The sequence below is a fragment of the Molothrus ater genome, chromosome 1 (assembly GCF_012460135.2).
Source record: "Molothrus ater isolate BHLD 08-10-18 breed brown headed cowbird chromosome 1, BPBGC_Mater_1.1, whole genome shotgun sequence".
NCBI lineage: Eukaryota > Metazoa > Chordata > Aves > Passeriformes > Icteridae > Molothrus > Molothrus ater.
This window is the reverse complement of record NC_050478.2, coordinates 23,042,087-23,068,058: the sequence shown is the minus strand read 5'-3', so window position 1 is coordinate 23,068,058 and position 25,972 is coordinate 23,042,087. Positions and strand designations below refer to the sequence as shown.

General features: G+C 39.0%; 1 protein-coding gene across 1 annotated transcript; it reads right to left on the bottom strand.

Moving 5' to 3' along the window:
- Positions 1–1,033: 1,033 nt before the first annotated feature.
- Positions 1,034–24,884, bottom strand: LOC118702016 (pituitary tumor-transforming gene 1 protein-interacting protein-like). The gene is made up of 7 exons (XM_036407020.2): positions 24,712–24,884; positions 23,102–23,154; positions 20,646–20,754; positions 17,888–18,002; positions 14,312–14,377; positions 9,376–9,422; positions 1,034–2,584 (listed from the first exon to the last, which is right to left on the bottom strand). Exons 1-7 carry the CDS (start codon positions 24,824–24,826, stop codon positions 2,535–2,537), a joined length of 555 nt encoding a protein of 184 aa, XP_036262913.1. The 5' UTR covers positions 24,827–24,884; the 3' UTR covers positions 1,034–2,534.
- Between the last annotated feature and the right edge of the window lie 1,088 nt (positions 24,885–25,972).

The following is a 25,972-nucleotide window of genomic DNA, read 5'->3' as shown; positions in this document are numbered from 1 at the left end:
AGAGGCTAATTAATGTAATAAGGGTATTTTCCATCCAATTATTTGCTCCAATGAACACAGAAAAGAAAGGTTAAATAATCTGAAAAGTCCAGGGATTTAGTGAGGATTTTTGCATTTTCTATTAAGCTCTAAAGCTGGTGTCCACAACAGTCTCATTAAATTAGTAGTCTTAACTGTGTAAGCAAAAATATACCATATTGGATAGCCAGCTTAACATTTTGTACAAAGTTAAGGCTTACCATAAGGTAAATTTGACCACAGTCATTACCTTTTCATGTCCACAACTGCCACAACTATTTTGGTTCTCTGAGTACTTTACCATCTTTGAAATTGTAAGAAAGGTTGTTCCTCCTGCCCTTTTTGATAGAATACACAACAGCCTTTCATACACGGTAGCAGGTGCTGAAGAAAAATGCTTTTCTATTAAGTCAGGAATGTCACTCCTTGGTCATGAGACAGCAGACAGACCTTCATCATTTTTGCAAAAGTTATCTCCAGGGAAAACCATCAGCATGTTTCATTTCCACACTATCAACTCACTCTTATCACAGACCATCATTCTTCTGAGACAGGCATTTGAATAATACTTCAGATTTGACAATGGCTGACAGATAAAGTAACATGAAATTAAACACAGTGCCTACTAATAAAGCACTAAATGTGAGTTAAAGAAAAAAGAAAAAACAGACCAGTACTTCATTAACACTAATTACAATACAGATACAGAAAGTAGGAAACCTATTTTTATATAAATTCCTGAGAAACTGTACAGAGAAACAGTATGAAGAGGCAAAGCCAGTGAAAGAACACTGTACCAAAACCAGTGATAAGTGTTATTTACTAAACCTAAGCAGGTTCTTAGACACTACAAGGAATGGCAATTTACATCCTCACCCACAGGCATGATCTAATTCCTGCCACAGACAACCAGCAAAGATGCACTTTTTTCCTTCTCCAAAGTCATACTTAGAAACTTCTTTTAAACCAAGTTAATTTAAAATGGTATGGAACAACAGAAGTAAACAGAATCATATTCAAGATATTAAAGAGTTTATTTTAGGAATGTGGACAAAAATAACACAAACATCTTCAATACTGTACATTTGTTTAACAGATAATAAACAGCAAGGGAGATGATTTAAAGTGTGCAGAATAAACAAGAACATTAGACTGGGGGGACAGAAGAGCACTTTGCTTTTCACATCATACTGGTAAGCTACTAAAAGTGCTCAAGGAAACACCTCTATGAAAAGTAAGACAGGAAATAAATCACATCATGGAAATACCAAAAGAACAATAAAAGGTTAAAAAAAATACTGCCTACTTATTGTACTGGCTCTGGCAGGGACTGAGGTAACTTTCTTCATAGCAGCCCTTATGGTGCTGCTTTGCTTTGGATTTGTGGCAAGAATAGTTCTGGTAACTAACACACCAGTGCTTTGGCTTTTGCTGAGCATTGCTTGCACAGCATCAAGGTTTCATTTCTCCCCCACTCTGCTTGCTCCAGCAACTAGGCCAGGGGGGAGCAAGAAGCTGGGAGAGGACACAGTTGGCACATCTGGCCAAAACTGACCCAAACTGATCCTATTCCAGGCTCACCAAGACAACTGGAGGGGAGGCTGGGCAGAGGTCTGCTTCTGGGAGGTGGCAATTGCCTTGGCAGAACTTGTTCCCTGTACCCTCCTTCTCCTACTGTGCCTTTATCTCAACCCTTTGCTGTTCCCATTCTCTCCTGCATCCCCCCAAGGGAGGGAGGAAGCAGCTGGGCAGTGCTTCAGCTGCTGGCCAGGGTCAGCCCTGGTAATCTGGGCAACTTTATACTATTGTTTTTTTCAATATACATTAAGTTTGCAGAAGAAAGTGGCTCACACAGGCTGATGTTTCTTAAATTTAGGAACACCTAACTATGTTTGTTTCAAGATCAACCTTCCTCCAATTTTGCTAACTGTATTTGAAGTACATATTAACATTCCCACAACTGAATTTAATTATTCAAAGACAAATATGCTCCTCTCTGTCAGCCCTTACACATTACACTCTTGGAAGATGCTTTTCCAGGCAAAAGAATCTCCACCCACAAGAATATGCATGATGTATTTTTCATCAACTACTTCTGCTATGTGGAGCTGTGCTTCCATGTTGCTTTTTGTTTTATATATATATATATATATATATAAATCTCTATTTAGGAACATGAGAACAACTGCTTTAAGTAGCAGTTAAGACTGAACTCAAAATCACACTATTGTGACTATTAACCATCTAAGTCAAGTAATAAAATATAGATTTTAAGAAGAGGAAAGATAAACTTCAGTGAACATTTCAACAACAAAAAACATTTATGGAAAATTAGTTCCATACATGTAGGAGATAGAAACATGTTATTTCAGAAAGTCTTTAGCTGCTTCTAGTTTTACAACTAGGAAAAAACACTTTGGAGAGGAAAAAACAAAAGTGAAAGAGCACAAAGGGCTAATGAAAACAAACTGTCTTCCTGGATTCTGGAGTACAGCTCTTGTGGAAGGTGCTCATCTTCATTCATTCTCAAATCTGCTGTAAGGGTTATCAGAATCCTGGAGAAGACCTGTAAAACAAAATGGGACTACACTTATCATTTTCTTTTTACAGAAAAACTCTGAGTTACTGACTTCACTGCTATTGGTAAGTGCATGTAACAAATCCAAAAGGCAATTCTTGTAATAACTGCTCTATTACCCAGACAGTCAAGTACTATAATAAATTGGAAGTCTTCTTAAGCACTCTTATTTCTCAGACAATAATAACAAATAAGTATTTCGTGATTTAGCAGGGAGAGAAGATTTCTCTATGAAAAACTATTACAGAAAAACCATTTCTCATCTGTGAGGTATACCCCAAAAAATGCACTTATGAGAGTCAAGTTGAAAAGAATCAAAGTATAGAGATGTCTCAAGAAGAACAGATTCCGAGTGGCCAGTTTATAAATGCAAGTGACTATAAGATCATCATCCTTTTAAAATGTAAGATGTTGCTACTTTGACTTAGTTCTACTTCAATGATACCCAACCATCTGTCACATTCAGCCACTTACAGCTTATCTGCAACAGGACAATAATCTCTAAGAAAAAATGAAGATCACTTCTTATGTGCACTAAAACCACCAGGGACCAGAACGAGAGCATCACTTAATCCAAGTTACACTATGCTTCCCTCCCGAAGATTCTTAATGACTTTATACTAGAATACTGTCACAGCAAGCACTGCAAAGCCATCCAATTATGCTGAGTGCCTGGATATGCAGAGCATCCTCTGTATAGGTTAGCTGAGCAGTCACTGTGCCATACAGAAAATAATTTCAAAGAGGCTTTAAACCACACTTTAAAGCTGGGGTAGGCAGGAGACTGAAAATAAAGGAGTCCTATAAGAGTGCAGAGGCTGACCTTATGCTATGAAAGGACAGGACACTATTGCTATCTTTTCTGCCAAGGTTTTTATACTGATGTGTTAACAAGGACTCTTCCATGGCTCATTTGTCTAAGTGTGGAGACAGAGGACAGTGCAGCTGAGCAACTCCAAATCACAAATGTTCAGATTCACAATAATGAAAAAAAATATTTCTAGTCACTGCCAAACCTTGCAAGAACTCCTCTCAGTCCTTTTCACACCATACCTCTTTCCACATGTACCTGCACACAGATATTGAACATTCACAGTTTTATCTGGAAGTCAAAACCTAATGGTGCTGGAGGCAGACTACACTATTGCCTACCTTGTACAGTTGGTGAGCTTCATTTGAACTGCCAGGTTATTTTAAGATGCCAGTCAAGCAGCACAACTGCTCAGGGCTGATTACTGTATCAGTTACTGCCACTAACTACCTGATAGGGAACAGTAAATATTTGGAATAAAGAATAAATATGACAAGTCCTATAATCACTCAAATAAACAAGATTACAAGCAGTCAACTTGCAAAATGTTAATATCCAAACTATCCCTCATATATATGACCCTTACTTGTCCAAGGAGTAAGCCAGTAACATCTTTAAAGCTTCAGCCAGGTAACATGACACATAGTCTATTTACCTGGTATAATACCTTGTATCAGAGGTACTATCCATTTCTATAATTGTTTTTGGAAGAATAAATAAATAAACAAAAATTAAGCATTTGCTTAAAAAGAATGTGCTTAGATGATATAATTGCCAAAAATAAACTACAATATTTTCAGATTTTGAAATTTATATATTTTAAGCTTCTAGAATGTGGTTACTTCTCAGATTTTAGTATTACCTTTCATGCACTTAACAAGCAGTTGTGATGTCCACTATGTCTATTCTAGCTGTCAAGTAAACTAATACGCAATAAAAAATCCTCTCTTATCCTTGGCCTGCCATTCAACCTTCAGCCCTTCAGGTAATATTCCTGCATTAATTTAACCCCAGCCCAAAGAGAGAAGAAACATTTATTTAATACCAGATTGTCACCACTCCCACCCTTCCTCCAGACTTGATAATACTTTGGCAGTTAGGATATATGGCTCCTAATATATTTAGTTACCTGAAACACAACTGAGTAGTCCAATTTTTAAAAAAAATTGCAGTACTCCTGTATTTCACCCCTTTGAAACACAAAACACATTTACACATTTACCAAAAATCAGCATCAATACTGGAAATTACCACTATTACTACAATTACCATTGCATAAACTCCCTGCACTCATTAAGTTCCATTTACAAATAAATGCACCTAACTTCAAGAAGCTTTCCACAAAGCAGCAAGATGTGGTACCATATTCCCTGACAAAATGAACATAGGCTGCAGACTTTTCTCTGTAGAGTCTGGCAAGTGCTTATTATATTTTTTGCTATTTCATTCAGGACACATACTCAACACTTCACAGGTCTGAAAGTAGCACAGTAAACCACTTGATACTGTTCTTTACAGCTTGAACAGCTGAAACCCAATGGATTTCAAAAGATCTTCTACATCCAGTACTGCCAATTTCAAATTAACCAGAGGATCGTGTAAGAATCCTGCTAAACCTTTCCTACATCATTCTGAGGAGTGAATATACTCTCCTCTTCCCCTGCCCCAAAACACTCAGCTAAAAGCCATTTTAGAAAACGAATCCTCATATTTCAAGTGAATGTGTCATTTTTACTTCTCACTCCATATGCAATTCCCAGTAGTACTTGCTTTAATTTTACTGAATTATGTTTAGGAATGAACAGATCTAATCAACACCAATCAGGAATTAATATGCCTAACTTAAAAGTACTCTCACCTGTTTCATCACAAAATACTGAAACTAAATAGGCTTTAAGAACTATGGGTCAATCCAGTGTGAATATTTTTGGTTCTGACTTCAGAAATTAATCTCCCAGGAAAAAGGGACTCCAGAGAAATGGATTCCTTCCAAATGAGGATAACCAGGGGTTACAATGCTTGATACACTTTGCTTTCAGCCTTGCTCTCAAGCCTGCATCTAGCATTTAAATTTCTTTTATCCTCATAATTTTAAGTACATCATAAGATTACATAAGAGGAGTGAGACAGCAGCTCATCACTTGCACCAGCTCTTACTGAAGAAGTATCAGGCTCCAGTAAGTGGAAAAAACTATATGGGGAGACATCCAAAAAAAGGAGCATGACAAAAACCTTCTGTCAGCTGCCACAGCTGCCCTGCCAGTGCCACTCTGAGGAGCTGGCAGCCTATGCTAATGGGGCAGCACATCTGGTTCAGCTGAAGCTCTGCTGCTGCCTGGAACCAGACAGGAGTTGTCTCTCCACTGTTTCCTGTCTGATATGAGAGCCACTACCCAAGCTGTCATTTACCCTCAGGGGTTCAGAGAAACCAGATGCTTGCATCTTCAGGAGCCTTGTTTGCAATCAAGTCCATTGCATGTCACTGGTGAACTTGAATACTGGCACACAGGTCACTTAAAATTCTTACTTCTATTTGCTTTCGTTTTGAGGTTAGTATCTGACCTACTTAGCAGCATCTATGAAACACTCAAAAATTTGAAAGGTATAGTAGTCAAGTATCTTACATCAGTTTATAGGAAACAATGAAGCATATTAGTAAATATGAAATGACAAAACAATGGTCAAAAGAAATTAATACCTCTTTCCAGCATATTCATTTATATTGTATACTAACTATGCATGCTCCCAGTCACTGAGATCTGACTCTCATCACGTATCAACACTGCCCAAAAAAGAGAATTAACAACTGAAATACTTACACGAGACTGTGTATAACTGAAAACAAAAAAACCAACCTAGTTTGCTGCCTGTCTTCATCCCTTATTAAACTTTTCCTCTTTATTTCTAGACCCCCATATTAACAACTGTATTCTTAACAAATAAACTAAATAGCTTTCAGTGTTGGGCAATGTATGGTTCTCCTGCCTTGCATTCAGAACACTAAAGGTGAAGACAAAGTATCTACTTTGAACAGAAGAAACATTTACCGTCATAAACTACTGAATATAAAAACCAAAGCCTTACATAAAATAAAAAAGAAAGGATTATGTATCATTAAAATAGCTAATCAAAACCTTTGCAGAACTAAAGCAATGAAATTATAATCATTTTGCAAAAATTAAATGAAAAAAATCCTTCCACTAATACTTTGCGAAATCCTCAAATAAATAAATAATAAAGCAGCTTCTCACTAATGCTATACTGAACACACAATAGAAGCAAATGCAGCAGGAATTAAATTGTAGTTCCTTTGTGTACTACACAAGCTGCAAAGTACTCCGAATTCTACTTTAAATTTTTCCTAAGAGTCAACATATAATTTGTGTAATCATATTGCATTCATATATGTGAGCAAATGAAAAATACTATCAAATTGTGCAACAAAGAAACAATTGAAAGTGTGTACTCCTGGTTGCTAAAGCTCTCTATTGCTTCCAATGCTCCCAAAGGATTGTGGCTAGAGTGACACCTGCAGTGCATTATAAATGTGTAATTACCATTTAAATGGAGTATGGAAAGCTGGGGATGAAATGGGAAAAGGCATTCCCTTAAAGCCAACCAAATACTGAAATTTCGGGCATCATCATCTTTATCTACAGTCAGGTTAACAAAGTCATTGTCATTCTGCCACTCATCCATGCCTACTTAACTGAGAATCCTCTCTGCAGTCTGTAAGAGTGCAAAATAATCTAGTGCCTCCATAATTATTTGCAGCAATTTTTATTAGATTATGTTTAATATACTAACATCTGTATTTTCTAGACAGTAAAAAATGTGACAGAAGACCCAAGTCTCACGGAATTATTCTGACCACCATTTGTCTATTATCAGAATGCAACCCTTATATTCAAAAGCAATTATATTTTTGTATTTCAAAATTTATACATATTTTGTATTTAATTTTTCCTTAGTTACATACATCCTTTAAGGATGTGCTAAGTATGTTATGTGATAGTTAATTTTTTTTTTAAAAACAAAAATTAACCATGAGATTCCAGGCCTTAAATTGATATATCTGATAATATAAATTAATATTTGTTTTGGCAATACAGCAAACCTGTCAATAAACTTTATATGGAAATTTGCTAATAAAATTTAAGTTTCATAGTCCAATTGCAATCTTGTGCAGGTAAGCTGCATTGCAAAACCTAAGTGAAGAAAGAAGTGAGTATGTCTGACTTCTTACAAGAAGGAACACTTTCCATTAACACAATGAATGTATGAACTTGTTTCTCCTTTATTCATTGATAGTGGAGGCAAAATGACACGTAGCTCTCCTATGACTGTGGACAGTATAGCTACAAGCAATACTTGATTTATTGAATTTGATGTCTGTATTCTCAAGGCATTGCATTACACAGTTTTAAATTTCAGGGAACTCAAGTACTCCAACAAGATCCAGCAAAGCACCCCACAAAGCTCTGGAAGTAGAGCACTGAACAGACAACTGTCTTCAGTAAAATGTATGCCATGCAGAGACAAATGAACTGGTTTCAAAGCAGAACATAACTGAATGCAGCTTTCACATCCCTGAACCCCAGTGCAGGGCTCTGATATGGGAACTGCAATTCTGCACCCAGGACTGCATCTGGGCTGCATCCAGAGATGCAAAGGTCCATCTGCACTGAGTGCTGCAAGTTACTGTGAGGACACAGCCATTGCCCTAAGTGCTTCACCAGATCTTTCCCAATGATTCCAACTTGCTGAGATTGACTGTCAGGTCTCTTCTAAGGAGAAACAATCACAAAAAGCCTGTATTGTTTTATGTTGTGCTTGGATTTTGTTTGCTTTTGTCACATCTGGACTATTGTTGTCAACCACTCAAACAACTCTTGAAACTGAACTGTGGTTGAGATACAGTGTTAATTTTCCTGTAAAATACCACAGAAAAACTTCCTTGACTGATGTTTAACAAAAATTACTTCCAGTTTCTACAACATTCTTTCCTCAGTAGCTCAAGCTTCACAGTGTAGTTTTCCTCCATTCCAGCAAAGGATCATTCTTTTACAAATGTTCTCCAGGCAGAGAATTCCCTACAGAGTTTGTCTGTATCACTTCTGCATCAGGCAAAGGGCAGGCTGCAGATTCATGAAGGCATTCCTAGACTCTGCCAATCAGTTTAACAAGAGGATGAAAATCAACAGCTTTGAGTGATTGTTCAGACCCCTAGAAACACCTTCTCTGACATTAGTGCAATTTGCATAATAAAAAATGCAGCAGTTTTAGCAGATCTGTCTCTGAATACACAGTACTGTTAACCCTATGAACAAATCAAATGAAAAGTGCAAGCACTGACAAGCCTACATAATAAGAGCTCCCTACACAACACAGCAGGTCCTGCAGTCTTGTGATGTGATATTCTTCTACAACTGGACCACAGCTCCACTTAAAAACAAAGAAAAAAATAATTTATCCCTACATTAGGCTGCATCCTCCACCCTTCTTTTTCAAGCTTGATTTAAAAAGCTTGCTATCTACTAGTCAGTCTGTCCTCCTTCAATAGCCATGACTCCAGCAGCAAAGTTCAAGTAGGCTGATTTATCACATTCAATAACAAACAAAAAAGCACCCAAACTCAGTCTTCTTACTTAGGAACAGACAGAACAAAACACTTATTTTAACCAATATATTTAAGTGCCCATCCCAAGCACACTGTCTTCTTGCCCAGTTGGACAGTTAGTGCAGGAAGAGAACAGGAGCATAAACATGCTAAAATCAGGTGTCAGAAGACAGGCATCAGCAGAAAACTGGGCTTGGTTACTTCTGCTGCTCATAAAACAGGTTATTTCTGCTGTGAATTTTAACACTTCTGCTGCTCATAAAACAGGTTATTTCTGCTGTGAATTTTAACAATCATTAGGGAAAAGGAATCAACTTAGGCAGAGTATCAAAACAAGATGATACATACCATACTTCTTACGTATTTCATCATGCTTCATTTTTCTTTCATGTTTCCTACAAGAAATAAAGGCATCAGAAGAACATTCAGACTCTTTTGAGCTGTAAGCAAACTATAATTACATCCAAAAAGGACATCAGCATTTTTTACATTAGTATTACTAATCACATAACAATTAAAAAAAAAATCACACTTAGCAGTTATATATTTTATATATATATATATATATATATATATATATAATCTTTCTATTTACACTTAATCTGTAAGTATTTACATACACTGTGTCTATAAGACTTACCACAAATTCTTATCAACATAATTTAATGTGAACATAAGATGTATGACAATAAAAAGAAACACTTTTCTAGGTAGAAGTAAAGCATCCACATATATGCACACATTCACACTGAGGTGTTCATCTATACATAAGAAAAAAGGCAGTACACTACACTGGAACACTCCTTAATGCTTTCAAGCAGGGAGCATAATTGTAAAACTTAGCTTTGCACAGAACATACTTTGAAATACTAATTCAATTTAATAATTCTAAAAGTGTCGCAGACATCTTTTCACTAAAAATCCTTTCTTTAGGATTTTTCCTCCTGAGAAGCTAAGAGGCCTCAGAGACAGAATGTAAACAATGGTTATCTGCTGCTGTGGAATGCAACAGGTCCACCTGTGATTGGCCCATCTTGGATGTGTATAATTAATGGCCAATCAAGGACCGGGCTATCTCAGACAGAGTCCGAGAGAGCTGCCTTTGTTATCATTCTTTTCCTTTCTATTCTTAGCTTAGTTAGCATCTGGGAAAACCTGTCCTTCTTTTTCTTTTTAGTATAGTCATAATGTAATATATATATATATATCATAAAATAATAAATCAAGCCTTCTGATCATGGAGTCAACATTCTCGTCTCCTCCCTCATCCAAGAACCCCTGTGAACATGGTCACACTAAAAGGATAAAAAGGTGTTTTACTATTTTGCTTAAGATGTACAGCAAGTGTAAGTGAAACTACTGCTTTCTAAAATCCTGCATGGCATCCATGCAGAGAATAAATTAAAATCTTGTGCTAAATATAAATTGGTTTTTATGTTGTCTGACCGTAAGACTGTTTTTAAGGCTGTATCTAAAATTGACAAACTTAAATTATTCACATAAACCAACTGTCTGATGAGTTGATTTCTCCTTCCCTTTCGCAAAGGTGAAGGGGGGAAAAATGAAATATGTTTAAATGGAAAAAATTCCATCTTTTATCAGATAGGTTTCCTATATTACAAAGGAAGGATCTATTTTGCTTGTTTTAAAAAACAAACAAAAAACACAACTGCTTAATGAGTATGAGCCGGGATCTATGTATCTTGAGGAAAAGACATGGAATTTGGGAAAAAAAGTTCCTCTAACAAAAATTAAAAAAAAAAAAATGCACCCTTTGCTACCCCCTGTCAAAATTCAACCCAGTTAGACAAGTTGTGACTTCTGCCGGATTCCAATTTGCACGTATTCAGCAGAAAGCTGTTAAGCACTGACAGCTTAATTCACCAAAGATTCCATCTGCCCTATGCATATTCCACCTCCAAACAATTCCTACTGCTAATCAGACCCTGTGTGTCCTCAGAAGCAATTATCCTGCTTCCTACAGAGCTGAGGGTTGAAGTGGCCTTTTCCAGCAATTGCACTTCTGGGAAAGCATGCAGATAAAGCACAATGAGAAAAACCAAACAAGACAGACTCAAAAGCTTCCACTACTGTTTCCCAGAGACACCCATGTCCCTTACAACCCCCTGCATTATTAAGCCCAGGCAGCATAGTAAACAAAGCAACCTGGCCAAAATGCAGTAATGGAGGCTGGAGAGTCAGGGGAATGAAATTCGTGTAGAAGAACAAAGTCAGGATTGAGACATTGAAGAGAACAGAAAAAAGAGGAGACAAATTTCCTCACTGAAGGTAACCTGATAACAGGATTTCTGCTTTCTGTGGTACATAACAGGAAGATATTATATGGGGCAAGGGATTTCAGGAAGAGAATAGAGAAATTCTGCTTAAAGCAGCCTTCTCCATAATAAAGCTAAATCCTTCTATTGTATAGTTTGTGAGCTCAAACCAAGTTTATTACAGGTGGTACTAATGGCATTTCTTCCTTGTTTTGCATATGCCTGTCTGAAGACTCATTGCTGCAGTTTCAGCTACTGAAACCTCAGTACTTCAGCAGCCAATGTGAATCAGTTCTGAATTCAGAAAGCACCTGCTTAAGAAGGGGATGGTGCAAAATCAAGCTGTGTAGGCTTTAAACCTCAGAAAGGTTAGGGATACTTCCCTAGGCTATTCAAAACAAACCACCAAACATCTAATTAAGTTTGAAGGGTAAAACCATTAATATCAGTGAAACATTCAAACTGACAGGCATCACTTCACCCACGAGTAAATCCTTGCTCAGTAAATAAGGCCTAGGTACACATCAACCCAGAGGAACCAGACACAGCTCTGAACAGGCAGTCCCTGAATCAGCCACCCAGAGTTACTGTACCACCCACATCTCACATGATGATCAGCTCAAGTCATTTCAGTCTTCTGAGTTGGTTGTTTCTTAACACTGCTGCTATTACTCCATCTTATACATGCTGAAGTCTTGGCTTCTCATGCAAGCTGTCCCCACTGCCATAAGCTGAGGAAGTATTTTTCCCAATACTAACAATTCACATAATAATTTTCCATACTTGGTTCTTCACAAATAAACTGCCATCCTTTCCCTGGCCTCTCTCCTTGTTCTTCCTTCTATCAATTTATACTTGGCACTAGATCTTATTGCTTAGCATTTGTTTATAAACTTCTAAAACAAGTAATTATTTATAAATTATATAAATCTAACCTAAAATACAAATACCATGTATTTGAAGCAGTAAATAATTGAGTGTATAGAAAAAGACTCACTACTCAATGCTATACTTAAAAATGATTTTCCATGTTAGAGATGATGAAGTCAAATAAAGGACTAAAGCTATGCAATAAGATACCTGTTTTAAGTCCAAAATTGAACTCCAGACATCCTTCTCTTTATGCCCCTCCCTATAAGTGCAAACTCAAACCATCACCAGTGATTTTCAACCCTCTCAGTAAACTGACAGCTACTTTCAGCCTTGTGTAGACAAGTAGAAAGCCAACATAATTACCCTTACTTTTCACTTTCATATGCATCTTCCAAAGAGACACTAAAGTATCCATAATTAACTGAATTTCAATGCAAACAAGTATAAAACTTAAAAAGCAGACTTTTACAGTGTACCTGAAAGACAGAAAATACTAGCCGCTGCAATCATCTTAAAGCTTCCACAAAAAAACATTTCCATGGAACACTATGGAACTTGGGCCTCCTTGCTTTGCTTTTACCATTCACTAATGGACTCATGAAATGAAGCTCAGGCTAGTCCTCTTCACCTTTCATTGCCAACTGATATGAACCATACACGACCCGATTAAGCTGTATTTGAAGTAGCTGTATCCCACAGAAAAAACAAACAACATGTAAGATGACAAGAAAAAAACAAAGCCAGATAGACACAAGGTCAATGCTGTGCCTATTTTCCTCCCATATTTATCTGAACATTTATCTGATATTTATCTGAACATCTATTCAGCTATTTTCACAAACTATGTGAAAACTTCACAGTAGAAAGGAAGGACTACACAGTACCGGGCAGTGTTTTCCTCTGCAGGTTGCTTGTCAAAAATGGGTTGTTGAGAATATTAATTTGTTCTACAGCCTGCTAGTAGCAATTCATTCTCCAAAGGTCTTAGAGGAAGCAGGCAGTGGGTAGGGTGAGGTGCTCTAGGTGCTGGAAGTGGCTTACTCCTCGTGTTTTCCCATGACCCCCAGCCACACACACAATTGGTATGCATGTTCAGAACATGGAAACACCCCAGGGCTGCTGCTAAGCTCCTGCAATTAAAGCAGTTTCTGTTTCACAGACACACTCCTGAGACAAGCTGGGAAAGAGGAATGCTGCTCTAAATAAGGCTGCAGGAATCATTCTGGCAGAGCAGCTGCTCCCAGTGATCTCTGTTCCTAGGCTGAATTCAAGAATGGAGCTGATATTAGCTCTAGGTTGCACCACTTGCTTGGTGTGTGCACAGCACACCTTACACTCCAGATGCATCAGACTTCCTACAGATTAACTGTACCAAGCTGATACACAAATCACAGTGGAAAGGTTTCAGAACACAATCATCCCATTATGCACGTAGTCAGAAGTCTTTGCTTTAAAACAAACACAGGCAAGTACTCTCTTAACTAAACAAAGCAGCATGATTAAGGATGTACATTTCATCACAAGGTACATGGTTTTGGCATACAAAAAACTGTTGATATTCCTAACTGGTTCCCTCCTCTTTAGAAAGAAACAAAAGCATTATAGGAGAAACATCTCGTTCATACTAGCACTCGGCCTACTGTGCTGTGACTAGTTATAACTGGATTAACAAGCAGAGAATTCCCCTTTCTTCTGATCCATTGCAAATATTCAGCATAACTATCTGAGAAACTGTGTGTGAGCATACTACCTGAACTGGACACCTATTTCTTACCCTTTGATGCACATTCAAGTCTGCCACTTTCAGCTAACAAATTCAGATGTTTATGAAAACAAATTTACATCTGTTCTCTTCTTGGATAATGTTTGTCATTACCTTGCAATGATGCACAGAGCAGTCATGGTACCTGCCTCATTGAGCATCAACTTGTTTGCTCCCTGTTCATTTACAGCAATACAGCTCCTAATCAGGTTCATCAATCTCATAATAAAGCTCTGTTTTGTAAAAACCTGACACTGTCATGCCTAACATCACAATGCCTCTTTGTTTAGTACTCCATGTATTTCTTAGAAAGGCAGAATACTCCTACATCATCAGGAAGTGTATAGCTATAGATGAAGCTGTCAAGACTTACCTCTGAAGAGACTGTAGCCTTCTCTCCTCTCTCTTCCTAGCTAGCTGCTCCTCTTCTTCCTCTAGTCTGTTAGAAAAATGAGGGAAGGAAAGCATAAGAGGAGGAAAAAGCAACTTTATTGCTAACTATCACTATTTACTACTTCATAGCCATGTAAAATTTCACAGCTGAGTAAGTTTGATTTACAAGTTTGTGAATTTATCTTTTCACATTTTATAATATCCAAATGCTCTATTCATTGCAGTAATATGCCCTTCAGCCTCCACAGAACTATTTACAGCCTCTTAGGAAGAGATGCAGACTGTTCCAGAAGCAGGATTCCTAACTGCCCTTTTCCCCATGTGTCACACCCCATTTAAGAGTCACTGTTCTGCTTGTGCACAGTTAAGTCCATTTTTGTCCTTTGGAAGATGACTGATGGTTCATAAGCCTTTGATGCCAGAACAATTTATCTTTCCAACAACCATTACTATCCAATCTCAAGTTGCTCCCAGGAAATGAGTCTGTTCTGGAACGAGCAAGGATTTACCTGAGCATCAGCTGTGTGATTCTGGGAAATGCTGAACCTACACAGTACATCTGAGTTGTGCTTGTGCAGATATTCTCTACTGAATTCTCTGCTGCACTTTAGCTTTGTGTCCTGCCTTGCAGAAAGCTCAGTTTCACTTAACCATTAGACAGACTGTGTAAGACTTGAAGGACTCTTAAGCAAATTGTCAAACCATTTTTCCGTTAGTTCTTCCCTGACAGAATTTATGACGATTCTTCAGGATTGGTAAATGGACAACTGCCATGCTTGCTAATTAGTAATTAGTAAATGGACAACTGCTAGGTGCTAATCACCTTCCAAAAGGGAATAAAGTTCTGAAGATGTCTGAATTGAATAATTACAATATTAATACACCTAAGCAGCATTACCACTCATCTGCAGCCACCAAGATCCAAGTTAAGCAAGAGTGACATCCAGTGGTTAATTACAGCATGTCAAACACTCTAATACACAAAATTCAGACACATTTAGCTCTGGAAATATGAACTCAATTCCTCCATGTGCTCAAATAGTCCATATATCTCTCTCAACATTTTAGTTATTTCAATACAAGCCAGTACTTAAAAGTCCATGAGATGTTTCAGAAACAAATTTCTTAGTTCCAGCTTTTACCACCTAAAGAATTAAAAAAATCTTGGGGGAGCAGGAAACACACGCAACAGGTCACTTTTATTTGAAAACAATGTTAGACTCTTTTGGAAAACGAATCAATTCTCCACATCAGCATGTCCAGCATGACTAAAAGCTCCCATTCTTGGGCACCCTTTGGTAAAACTGTTTTACTGGAGACTCCATGTCTTATAACTATGCAATAATCTTCACAATTGGTGTTGCAAAATATGAAAGCATCAAATAAATCAAATGTTGATGTATGATTCAGAAAATACATTTCTTCCCTATAATTCAACAGTATTAAGTATCTTCTGATTTCTGGATACTTGGAATGAATTGTTCTTCCAAATTCAAAAAGTGTGAGATTATACAAATAAAAGCATGTTTGATAACTGAAGTTCATGAGAGTCTAGTAGTTTCACAAATAATAGCTGTTCATGGAACTGCCAAGTACAAGGAAGCAGACCTTAAGAAGTCCAAAATCACAGGATAAAAATAAAAACTATGCACCAATATTGCTAGAATTCCCGGGGTAGGACGGACACAGATGAGCCAACTGCATTACTGATGTGGGGGATGATGCATTTAAGTATTCTCTGTGTTCAAGGAAAACCTAAGTTCAGGCTTCTCAAACACTTAAAACACTACAGTTGAAGAACTCCCTAAAGAAACACTGATACTTCTGCAAAACAAGGTTACACCTTAGAGCTCAGAGGATACATCTAAAAAAGAATCAGCTAAACAGATGCAGTACTACATTTCCACAACCCTTCCTTCCTCCTATTCACAAAAAAAAAAAAAAAAAAAAGTTTCTTTTGTGGAAAATGAGTCCCCAAAAATAAGGAAGAAGACAGCAAAAGAATTCCTGCTGAGAACCACTGGGCTTAAAGCAAATAAGGTACCAGGCTTCAGTGTAATAACACATTCTGACTCCTCCTGAAATAAGCTGGACCCCAGATTGACAAGACCTTTAAATCCTCTAAGGGTCACAAGATTAAGCTTGACACCTTTGGAGTCTTGGCATAAGATGATTCTCAACCAACCCTCTAGTTTTAGAATTAGATGTTACAGTATGGATTGACAACTTAGTTACTAAAACTGAAGTCCAGCACAAATATCTCTTCACAGGATTCAAGCTTTATTTGCTGACAAGTCAGCTACAGGGGCCTACTCAGTTGTTCTGCAGAGGATGCTGGCAGATCTTATGTAAGATCTAAACCTGTTCTTTACATCTCCAGGGCTTATCAGCACAGGGCTAAAGAGTATTCATTTTTGCACTAGGGCAGATTTGGTATACCAGCCTACCAACAGAACAGGTACACACTTACACACTTCTTTCTCGGGGAAGAAAGAAAAGAATGAGATGTTATTTACAATTATTTTCACATTTCTTTAAAGCCACAGATGTACTGTATTTCTCTGGCTTTAAGGTCAGCACTAAAAAAAGTACAGTTACATAAGTTCTTTTAAAAAAAACAAAACCAAATCTCAAACAGGAGTGAGTCAAAGGTATTTTAAAAATATAGGAATCATTTCAAACCAAGAAATAAGGTCGCCATTTTATTCATACAAGAACTACTGAAAGACAAAAAGAACAGAGCTAGCTGAAACTACACTGTCCAGAAAGCTTTAAAACTGGAGTGATAAAGGGAAGCATGTTGTGTGTCCCACTTCACACCACAGTACTGACATACCTGTTTTAGCTACTCATCAACTGCTTCCCTCCTTTTAAGAACATCAGCTACTCAGAGAAGTCAGTTTAAAAAAAATTTTACAAGTTCTCCAAGATCTCAAGAACATTTAATTTTTGCAGTACTACTTTCCTTGAAAATAGGTAAATTATTCTTAGTATCTTAGAGCAAAGAAGTATTATTTTACATGTAGAATATCTTTTTGAATTGGCAAAGACAGCTAATCTCTTATATAATGACTGCTGACAGATCCTAGAGCAACTTTGAAAGATGGATACCAAGTGCCATATAGGACATTGTTGCTCAGTTACTTTCTACTCACCTGGTCCATTTTTGCTGTACCATGAGCTTGCCTTGAAAGAAATTATTTACACCATTATCAGAAGAAGCAAGGATTTACTTGGTCACTGAAAGATTTCATGTCCAATGTTAATAAGAAAGTGTAATATGTAGAAATGTAAAGCAACAGCTTACCTGAAGTGAGACACATCAGTGCTGTTACCACTAGAAAAATCACTTCAGTGTCATTCCAGCAACATTTCCAGTGTCATACTACTTGTCACTAAATATCTCTTACCTTGTTGTCTTTCTCAAACAAATAAAGCAAAGTGATCAAAACTGCTTCCAAATGAAAATATTCTCAGTATACTGGAGAGTAAAAATTGTAGGTAGATAGGAAAGACCAGGACCCAGTGTTGGTACAGAAAACAAATACATGTTTACCTCCTCCTCCTGGAACGCCTTCTGCAGTAAGAGCAGTAACAGCAACAGACTGTGAGTGACACCAGGATGAGTCCAGCTACCACAGCCATAGCAATGATTAAAGCCTCAAAGTTTACTGAAAAACATGAATATATTCAACTTGTTAGACTCCATCAGTAACATTTATCTTTCTGATAACTCGTCCCTTCCTTCCCACATGCTTGTTCATCCCTATATGCAAAACATGATTCTGTTGAACTACCCCAGATGAAATGCAGTATCCCACATTAAAACTTTGCTATCATGAATAATCTACACTGAATAGACAGTAAGTAAAACCACATATCTCATTCTGTTACTTCCCTACAAGTTACAAACAAATATACTTCATCCCATAAAGCAAAAATTTTTCAAAAAATTTGTTTTAAACAAAATTTATTTTTTTCAAAAGTATACTACTTAACTGAAGCAAAAAAGGTTTTTGGACCTATTAAAGTGAAGGAAAAGACTGTCAGTTTTCAGTCTACACTCCTGGCAACAGTACCTATTTCATTTGCTTACTATTCATGAAAACACCCAACACAACTAAGCTACTTTGTATTACACACAAGTTCTTCACTTCACTCTGATTAATAATCTGTCAACACAAGAAATTCATATAAAATTGTAACTGGAAGCCAGTAATTTGTTTTTGACTTTGAAAGCTGCACTATTCACCTTCCTTTTCAGCAATGGTGAACAACATTCATCTCTTAATTTTATTTGCTGAAAGAAAAAAAAACAACATCACCACCACCATCACAAGTTAATTAATTTTTGTGCTGTGTTTGTAGGTGACAGTCCCATATAACCCCACTGCATATTGCTGCTTGTAATTTGTAAAAAACCTATTAAGGAAATGCATATTTGAGGGTGTTTTTGTTGTTTGGGTTTGGGGGTTTTTTTCTACTTTTTTTTTACTGAGAATGTGCTCCATTATGAAGTACTCATTCTGTGTTTAAGCTACAGTCAATTTAGAAACACAAATGGCACAGAACATAGAAGCCATTTCCACAGCAGCAGTAAACTGTCAAGACCACCCTGAGTATCAGTAGAAAAGAATGTTTCTCTACCTGGTGTGTTTTAGAGTGTTAACTTACTTCATAGCAGCTCATTTGATGCTGGGTTTTGGATTTCTGGCTCAAACATGCTGGTAACACACCAATGTTTCAGCTGCTGCTGAACAGGCTTGAAGAGCACCAAAATATTTTCCCACCTCCCCCCTGCCCCCTTCCCTCTATTCCCCCCACTGAGGAGGGCTGGACACAGGCAAGAGAGTGAGAGAAGTCGGGGGGGGGATGCAGACTGAAGGCTTGAGCCAAACTGGCCACCAGATAAAGTCATGATCAGTGAAAAAATCTGAGGTAAAGGACAGGTAAGTGGAGGGCAGAACTGGCTTCCAAGGGGAGAGCCAATTCCAATGGGCACTTATTGTTTGAGGACCGGCTGAGCATGTCTGCCTAAGAGGGGTGGTAAAAAAAATTCTGTTTTTTTCTTCTCCCTCCTTTTCCTTCCCTTTTTAAACTGTCCTTATCTCAATCAAGGAGGTTTTGTGCTCTTGTTCCTTTTTCTTCCTCCATCCCACTGGGGCCATGGGAGAGAGGGAGGAAGCAAGCAGCTCTGTGAGTGCTCAGATACTGGCAGGAGTCAGCCCTCCACACTTCCAGAAAAAAGTCAGCTAAACATTTCATAATAAAAGCCTTTACTACAACACTGCAAGCCCAGTTTTCTTAAAAGTGAGTTTTATCACAGAAATGATATTCGTATTATACCCTAAAAAACTCTAACAAAAGTTTAAGCACAAATGCCTGTTCTTAGAAAACAAAGCACAAAGCCTTTGTCTAAGAACACAGAATTGATAAAGTTTACCTGTACTTTTTCATCTAGTCACTCTGCAGCAGTCATTAAGTGGCAGTGTTCAGAAACGTGCATGTTCCACTTTAACAGCAATCTTCTACTTCTGCTACCCTAAATTTAGACTACTGCAAAATCTTTCTGCCTTAAGCAGGGTAACTTTCTTCGGTCAACAGTGTCACTGATCGTTCACCCCCACTTGTTTTTGTCCTTTAGCCTCCTGGTGTCCATGCACAAACACACAGAAAGCAGCAAGTCTTTGCTCTGCTGGACTCAAGCTGTACTCTTGCTTCACACAAGAAGCTTTCCCATGCCTTAGGTGTTCTCTGTTCCAGTCTAGTCTGAATCTAGATCTGTACACACATTAGTACAAAAACACCTCCAAATATTTCACCCTGATGGCAGCACATGCTCAGTCGTGTATTTTGTAGTAAAACATGCACAGCAAATGGAAACTGAAGAACAATTACACTATGCAGGATTACAACCCACAGTGGCACCATGCATGCTCCTTTTAAACCTCATCTACATTGCCTTTGGTACCCATCAATTTCACTGTTATTTCAGTTGTTTAAGCAAAAACAGCATTCAAGAATTTTTGTGTGACTCTATTCCTGTGGTATTGGTTCACTGCTGCCATTGGAATATTACAGAACTGTGGATCTAGACAAATCATCCAACACTTTCAGAAATTTTAAATAAAGTAAAAATGCTTTAAAGCCATTGCATCACCATACCTACATTGATTGGGGCTATGGCTCCAAATCATAACCACTGCCTCCTCGCCCTGCACCTCCAAATAAATTATAAGGAAACAGCTCTAGCAAGCTTACTTTAATCATACTCATAAATAATTCTCTACAGAAAAAGTAAAATTAGTACCTACTCCAGCAAACTCCCCATCGAGCATTTGAGAGAGAACACAATGAAGATGGAGGAAAAATACTTCTTACTGGGTAATCAATACATGTGCTGTTGGTGTAACACCAAAGGCACTGTGCAAAAGAAACAAGAAAAAGCCCAAGTTATTAATCTTCAAAAACAGTTAACAATTTAGTGCACCACTCCAAAGACAGTCTTCTCATGTGAATGTAATACTAGAGAAATGGAAGTGCTTTGTCTTCAACAGTCTACAGAAGTCCTCATGCAATTTCTCAGTAAAACCTAAACTGAATGGTGAATAAGAACATTTTGTACTTACAAGTAACACTAGCCTGAAAATAGCTGGAAACATATTGAGGTACTCTGCATACTTGAGGGTAAAATGGCTTTGGGTTTAAAAATACTGGAATTAACAAATATAAAACACAAAATCAGACTGCTGACTGTTCAGACTGCTGAATTTTAAAACACTTCATATCTTTAAGGAATAAAAATATACCTATAATCTTACTTCAGCCTTGCATTTGATTATCAACAGAAAGAAAACAGTAAAGAATTCTTTAAAGTCTGCAGGAGCTTTTGCTGCAAGGTAATGAATGATACAGCCTCATCCAGTCTCAGTTGCAAAGCACTCTGTGTACCTTAATTGCACATATCTGTTCACATATCTGGATATTTTTAAAATTTCAAGTTTTATGTGTATTATAGATAAAATTCCAGCACAACATTTCTGCTTCTGAAGCCATCTCTAAGCATCAAGCTTAGGTTCTGGTTTTCAGCTGTTAAAATAAATACTCAGAAATCATTTACCACACAACTCAAACAAGGAAATAGTTTTGAATAACAGCAATAGGAATCTCTCACAGGACATGCTTTTTTAGGATTCATTATAAAAAGAGATCAGCCAGGAACTATGCTTTATCTAACAGTACTATCAAGAACATCTCTGCCATACATCCTCAATTACACAAAGCCTGTTATCTTGCTCTTAATAGATTACAAAACATTAAATACAAAGGAAACCATTTGTAGGAGATTCTGCTTTCTTGAAAAGCGTGGACAAAAGAAAAATATATTACTATTTTATAGTTGGCGGACTGTACAATTTAAACATACCCATAAGGACACATCAAGAAAAAAAACTAAGAAAAGAGAATTCATTTTGCAAAAACTGTGTCCTTTTAATTATGGATGCTAGATGAGAACATGCTTTTTTTGGTTCAAATATTTAATAAGAATTAACAGTTCAAAATAGTAACCAATATGGGGCATAATAAAAGTCACTGTTAAAACTCTGAACATAATGTAGACCCTGTTTTGAGTAGGAAGCTAGATTAGGTGGCTCATGAGGTCTCTTCTAGTCCAAATGACTGTACACTGCTGGCGACAACTGGGAGCCCAAAAGGCCAGCTGTATCCCTCTGATACAGAGACTCCTGCATCTAACTACTGAAAATGTGTCTAACCCAAAAGGCAGAATCTGACACAGCTACTGGTTGGAGCAGAGGCTGAAGTACAAGAAAATATTTCAGTTGACTCATTCTCAGTGATAAAAGAATCTGACAAAACACGATCACCAATACAATTGAATTAATATTTTTCCCTTAAAGCCAAAATATGCATAAGACGAGCAGGTCAGTTCAGATATTTTTCAGTCTTCCCTGGTGAAAAAGTTTTCCAGTAATGGAAACTTATATGCAACTTCACAACTCCTGAAATGTTTCTTTTCAGTGACATCTGAAGTTTGAATTTGAAATAATCTCTCACTTCTGCTCTGCAGGGATTATGCCTTCTGCATGCCTATCACAATCCTTATCATAGAGCTAAAGAAGTTTTTAGCAAAGAACAGAGACACAAATTCTAACATTTAAATGTCTGCCTTATTGCAATCTCATTGGAAATACGCTTTGCTACCAACAGTGGCTTAGCCTGGCAGTCTCCAGCACAGAGTCAGTGGAGGGACCAGCACACTCTGCCTCAGTTACAGGCACTTCTTGCAGCATCTTTAGAGAAAGGCACTTCCAGATCATTTGCATTAATTAGCAAATAAATGTTGTGCATTATTAGAACAACACAAGAAAAGGTGTTTTAAATGCCTGAGACTGAGTTTATTAGATGGACATTTAACCAAGTGCTGTCCACAAAATGAGGATGAGTCTGAGGCAGCAGCAAGATCAACTTGCTCAGGTGAGCTGTAAAAGCCCTGAGCACACACTGACACTGGAAGCCTGGACTCGGTCTGTCCTCTCCAGACAAAGCACAGAACACCCTGAGTGAGCAAACCATGGAGCAACCCTGGCAAAGGGAAAGCACACTGGCATCACGTGTGACAGATGGGAAGCAACACATCAGTTGATTCTATCACTTAAATAAGACACAAGCAGCCTAAGAAAGCCTAACAGTTTGATTTCATATAAAATGGAAATTCTTATCAATCAAAAAAGATGTTAAAATACCTTACCGAAACATTTTTTAGACATTCTTCACAGGACTTCTGGGAAAATGCTGAACATGCTAGAAAAATGAACAAAACCAAAATACAGAGATTATATACTTATTTTTATTCCAAAAGGTCAAGCATTTATCACAATATTTAAGCTTTTTTTTTTTCCTAATCCTAGATACAAGCAATAATTTTGACTGAAGTAATGAAATCTCAGTAATTCCATTCCAGGAGAATTGCAGCAAACAGAGATAAAAAACATTTAAGTTCCACCTAAGGCACAGGAAAAGATCTCCAAGTGGAGCATTAGTCACAACAAGTTGTCAATTTGAGGTAGAGTGAGTTGCTTGTGAAACAACTATATATTTCAATGTTTTCTTCTCATAATTAACTATTAAATATTTTTGATACTAAACGTTAAATGCATTTTATGTACCAGTATATTCATCTTTAATTTATATATGCATATAGAAAACCCCCTTACCAGTTAATCCAATAACAATTAAATTGTTACAGGTACCAATTCACAGCCTAAGTGCTGTTAAGCCCATGTACCAAAAAAAACCAACTGAAGAGTCGCAGGTTCAGAAACTGTTCTCAGTTTATACTCAAAAATTTTCCAACAGTTTTCAACATGGAGTACCACCATGCTTATTAAAAAAATTACTTCATTACTTTTCCAGTGTGACATTTCAAACACCCAAACAAACATGCTTTCTGAGCATCAATTAGTAAGGCTAATTTGCTTCAAGTTGTCTCAAAAAACTGGAGGCTCCCTATTCAAGTATAAATCCTTCACTAAAGGAAATTCCACACCTCTAGCTGGGATCTAGACACACCTGTCAAGGCGCACTTGAGATACCCACATTTGACGCCAGCCAACCTGACACACACCTTTGTGGTCACATCTGTTGGCGGCAACTAAATCAGAGGAGGAGCTTCACCACCCGACTGCTAAGAGCAGCGAAGAGATAAATGATTCCAACAGAACAGGAAGGGACGGGCACCTCCGTCAGCTTCTCCTGAGCCACATTCCTCACCATCATCCAGGGCTGAACAAACCCTGGCGACTGTGTACTCTAGGATAAGCCTGCTTGAGCAAGGGAGGTTGGACCAGGAGACCACTGTGGTCCCTTCCAATCTGCTCCTGTGATTCTGTGATTGCTGTCTCCGTGCCAAGGTCGGACACCCCCAGGGCCTCGCAGGCGGGCAAACCCCAGCGCCATCAGCCCGTCCTTCGGCCGGGAGCGGGCTGCTCCTTCCCGGCCCACGGGACCCCGCCGGACACAGCACCACGGCAAGCCCCGAGCTCTCCTCATGGCGCTCCGGGGACAGCACCACGGCAAGCCCCGAGCTCTCCTCATGGCGCTCCGGGGACAGCACCACGGCAAGCCCCGAGCTCTCCTCATGGCGCTCCGGGGACAGCACCACGGCAAGCCCCGAGCTCTCTTCATGGCGCTCCGGGCGCCGCTGGGCCCCTGCAGGCCTCGGGGCGAGCCCGAGCCCGCGTCCGCCGCCGCGCCGCTCTGTCCGGCGCGGGGCCGAGCGCGGACCCCGGCCAGGCCCGCCCGGGAAGGCCGCACCCGGGCAGAGAAGGGAGCGACGCCGCGCCGCCCACCCCTCCTTACCCTGCGCCGGCGACGGCGGAACCGTGGTGCGGATCTGCTCCAGCCCCGCCACGGCGCGGCTCCACAGCAGCGCCAGGCCCTGCAGCCACAGCGGCCACCGCCGCGCCGCCTCCATGGCCGGGAGGGCACCGGACAGAACCCGCTCGCTCCGGGACCCGGCCCCGCGCAGCCGCCGCCGGTGCCGGGGGCGGAGCGGGCTCGGGGCGGGGCGCGGCCCTGCCGGGAGCGGGCGGGGCACGGGCCGGGCCGCACCTCCCTCGTTCAAGGGGCGCGGGGTGAGGGCCTGGGCTGTGGCAGCTGCTTGTCCGCCGTCACTGGAGGGCGAGATCTGACATACACAGGGCCTTCTCCTCTCCCTTCTTCGTCTGATGTGACGCCCTTTTGCTTGTGAGGGCAAGGAGGTGGTGAGGATCCTGGCCCTGCCTCCTGGTTTCGCTCCTTAGTGAGGATGCCCAGCAGGCTGCCAGAGCCAACGGAGTCAAAGACATCCCCAAGCCAGGGCTGGCCAGAGAAATTAATAAAGAGATGGCAGCAAATAGAAAATTTGCCATGACCTCCCCATTTTAAAAGACTAAGGAGTGGTTGGTTATTGCATGGTGACGTGCTTCTCAGGGCCTTTGGGAAGCATTTAGCACTCTTTCAAGTGCCAGGGATATACAGAACACCCAGATAAATCTGCAAGATACAGGAACAAAAGAAAGACCCTAAATCCTCTGAGATGGCAGGGTAAGGACACACAAGATATTTTGGGCATCTCAGTGGCCTTAGCTGTGGCTAGGCACCAAATTGAGTCCTCAGTGGGCAATTAAGTGACTTGCCATGCTGTGACAGCCAACCTTGCTTTAGTTAAACAATCCTACTGCTGAACTTCATTGGCTTCTCTGACTTGTTCAGGAATTGGGAGTTTGATATTTGTCAATCAACAGCTGGAGTAACGGTGTAGGTTTTGTTAGTGCTCAAAGATTCTGCTTCAAGCAGGAAGCAAAAACCCCTGCCAAGTGTGGCATTGTTCAGTCAGTAGTGACTCCAGCTGCTTGTGACTTCTCAAACACTCCTTCTCTTCTATTTGGACCATTTTTATTACTCTTGTGTAATAAGGCCATTGTTGCTATAAAAAGTACTGCAATTGGTTTGTGGACATAGGGACAGCAGATCTGGGCTGTTAGAGAGGCTTTTGTAAACATATTTCAGACTTAACAAGAAATAAAGGGAATGTTTTTCACAGTGCTTGACCTTGCCATCCTATCTGGTTTTAGACACT

Excerpts from the sequence above, each read along its gene's own strand:
- LOC118702016 (XM_036407020.2), bottom strand. The coding sequence starts at position 24,826 with ATGGAGGCGGCGCGGCGGTGGCCGCTGTGGCTGCAGGGCCTGGCGCTG. Across the intron at positions 18,003-20,645 it reads TCGATGGGGAGTTTGCTGGA|TAAACTTTGAGGCTTTAATC; the intron begins GTAGGTACTAAT and ends CATGTTTTTCAG. Across the intron at positions 9,423-14,311 it reads AGGCTACAGTCTCTTCAGAG|GAAACATGAAAGAAAAATGA; the intron begins GTAAGTCTTGAC and ends TATTTCTTGTAG.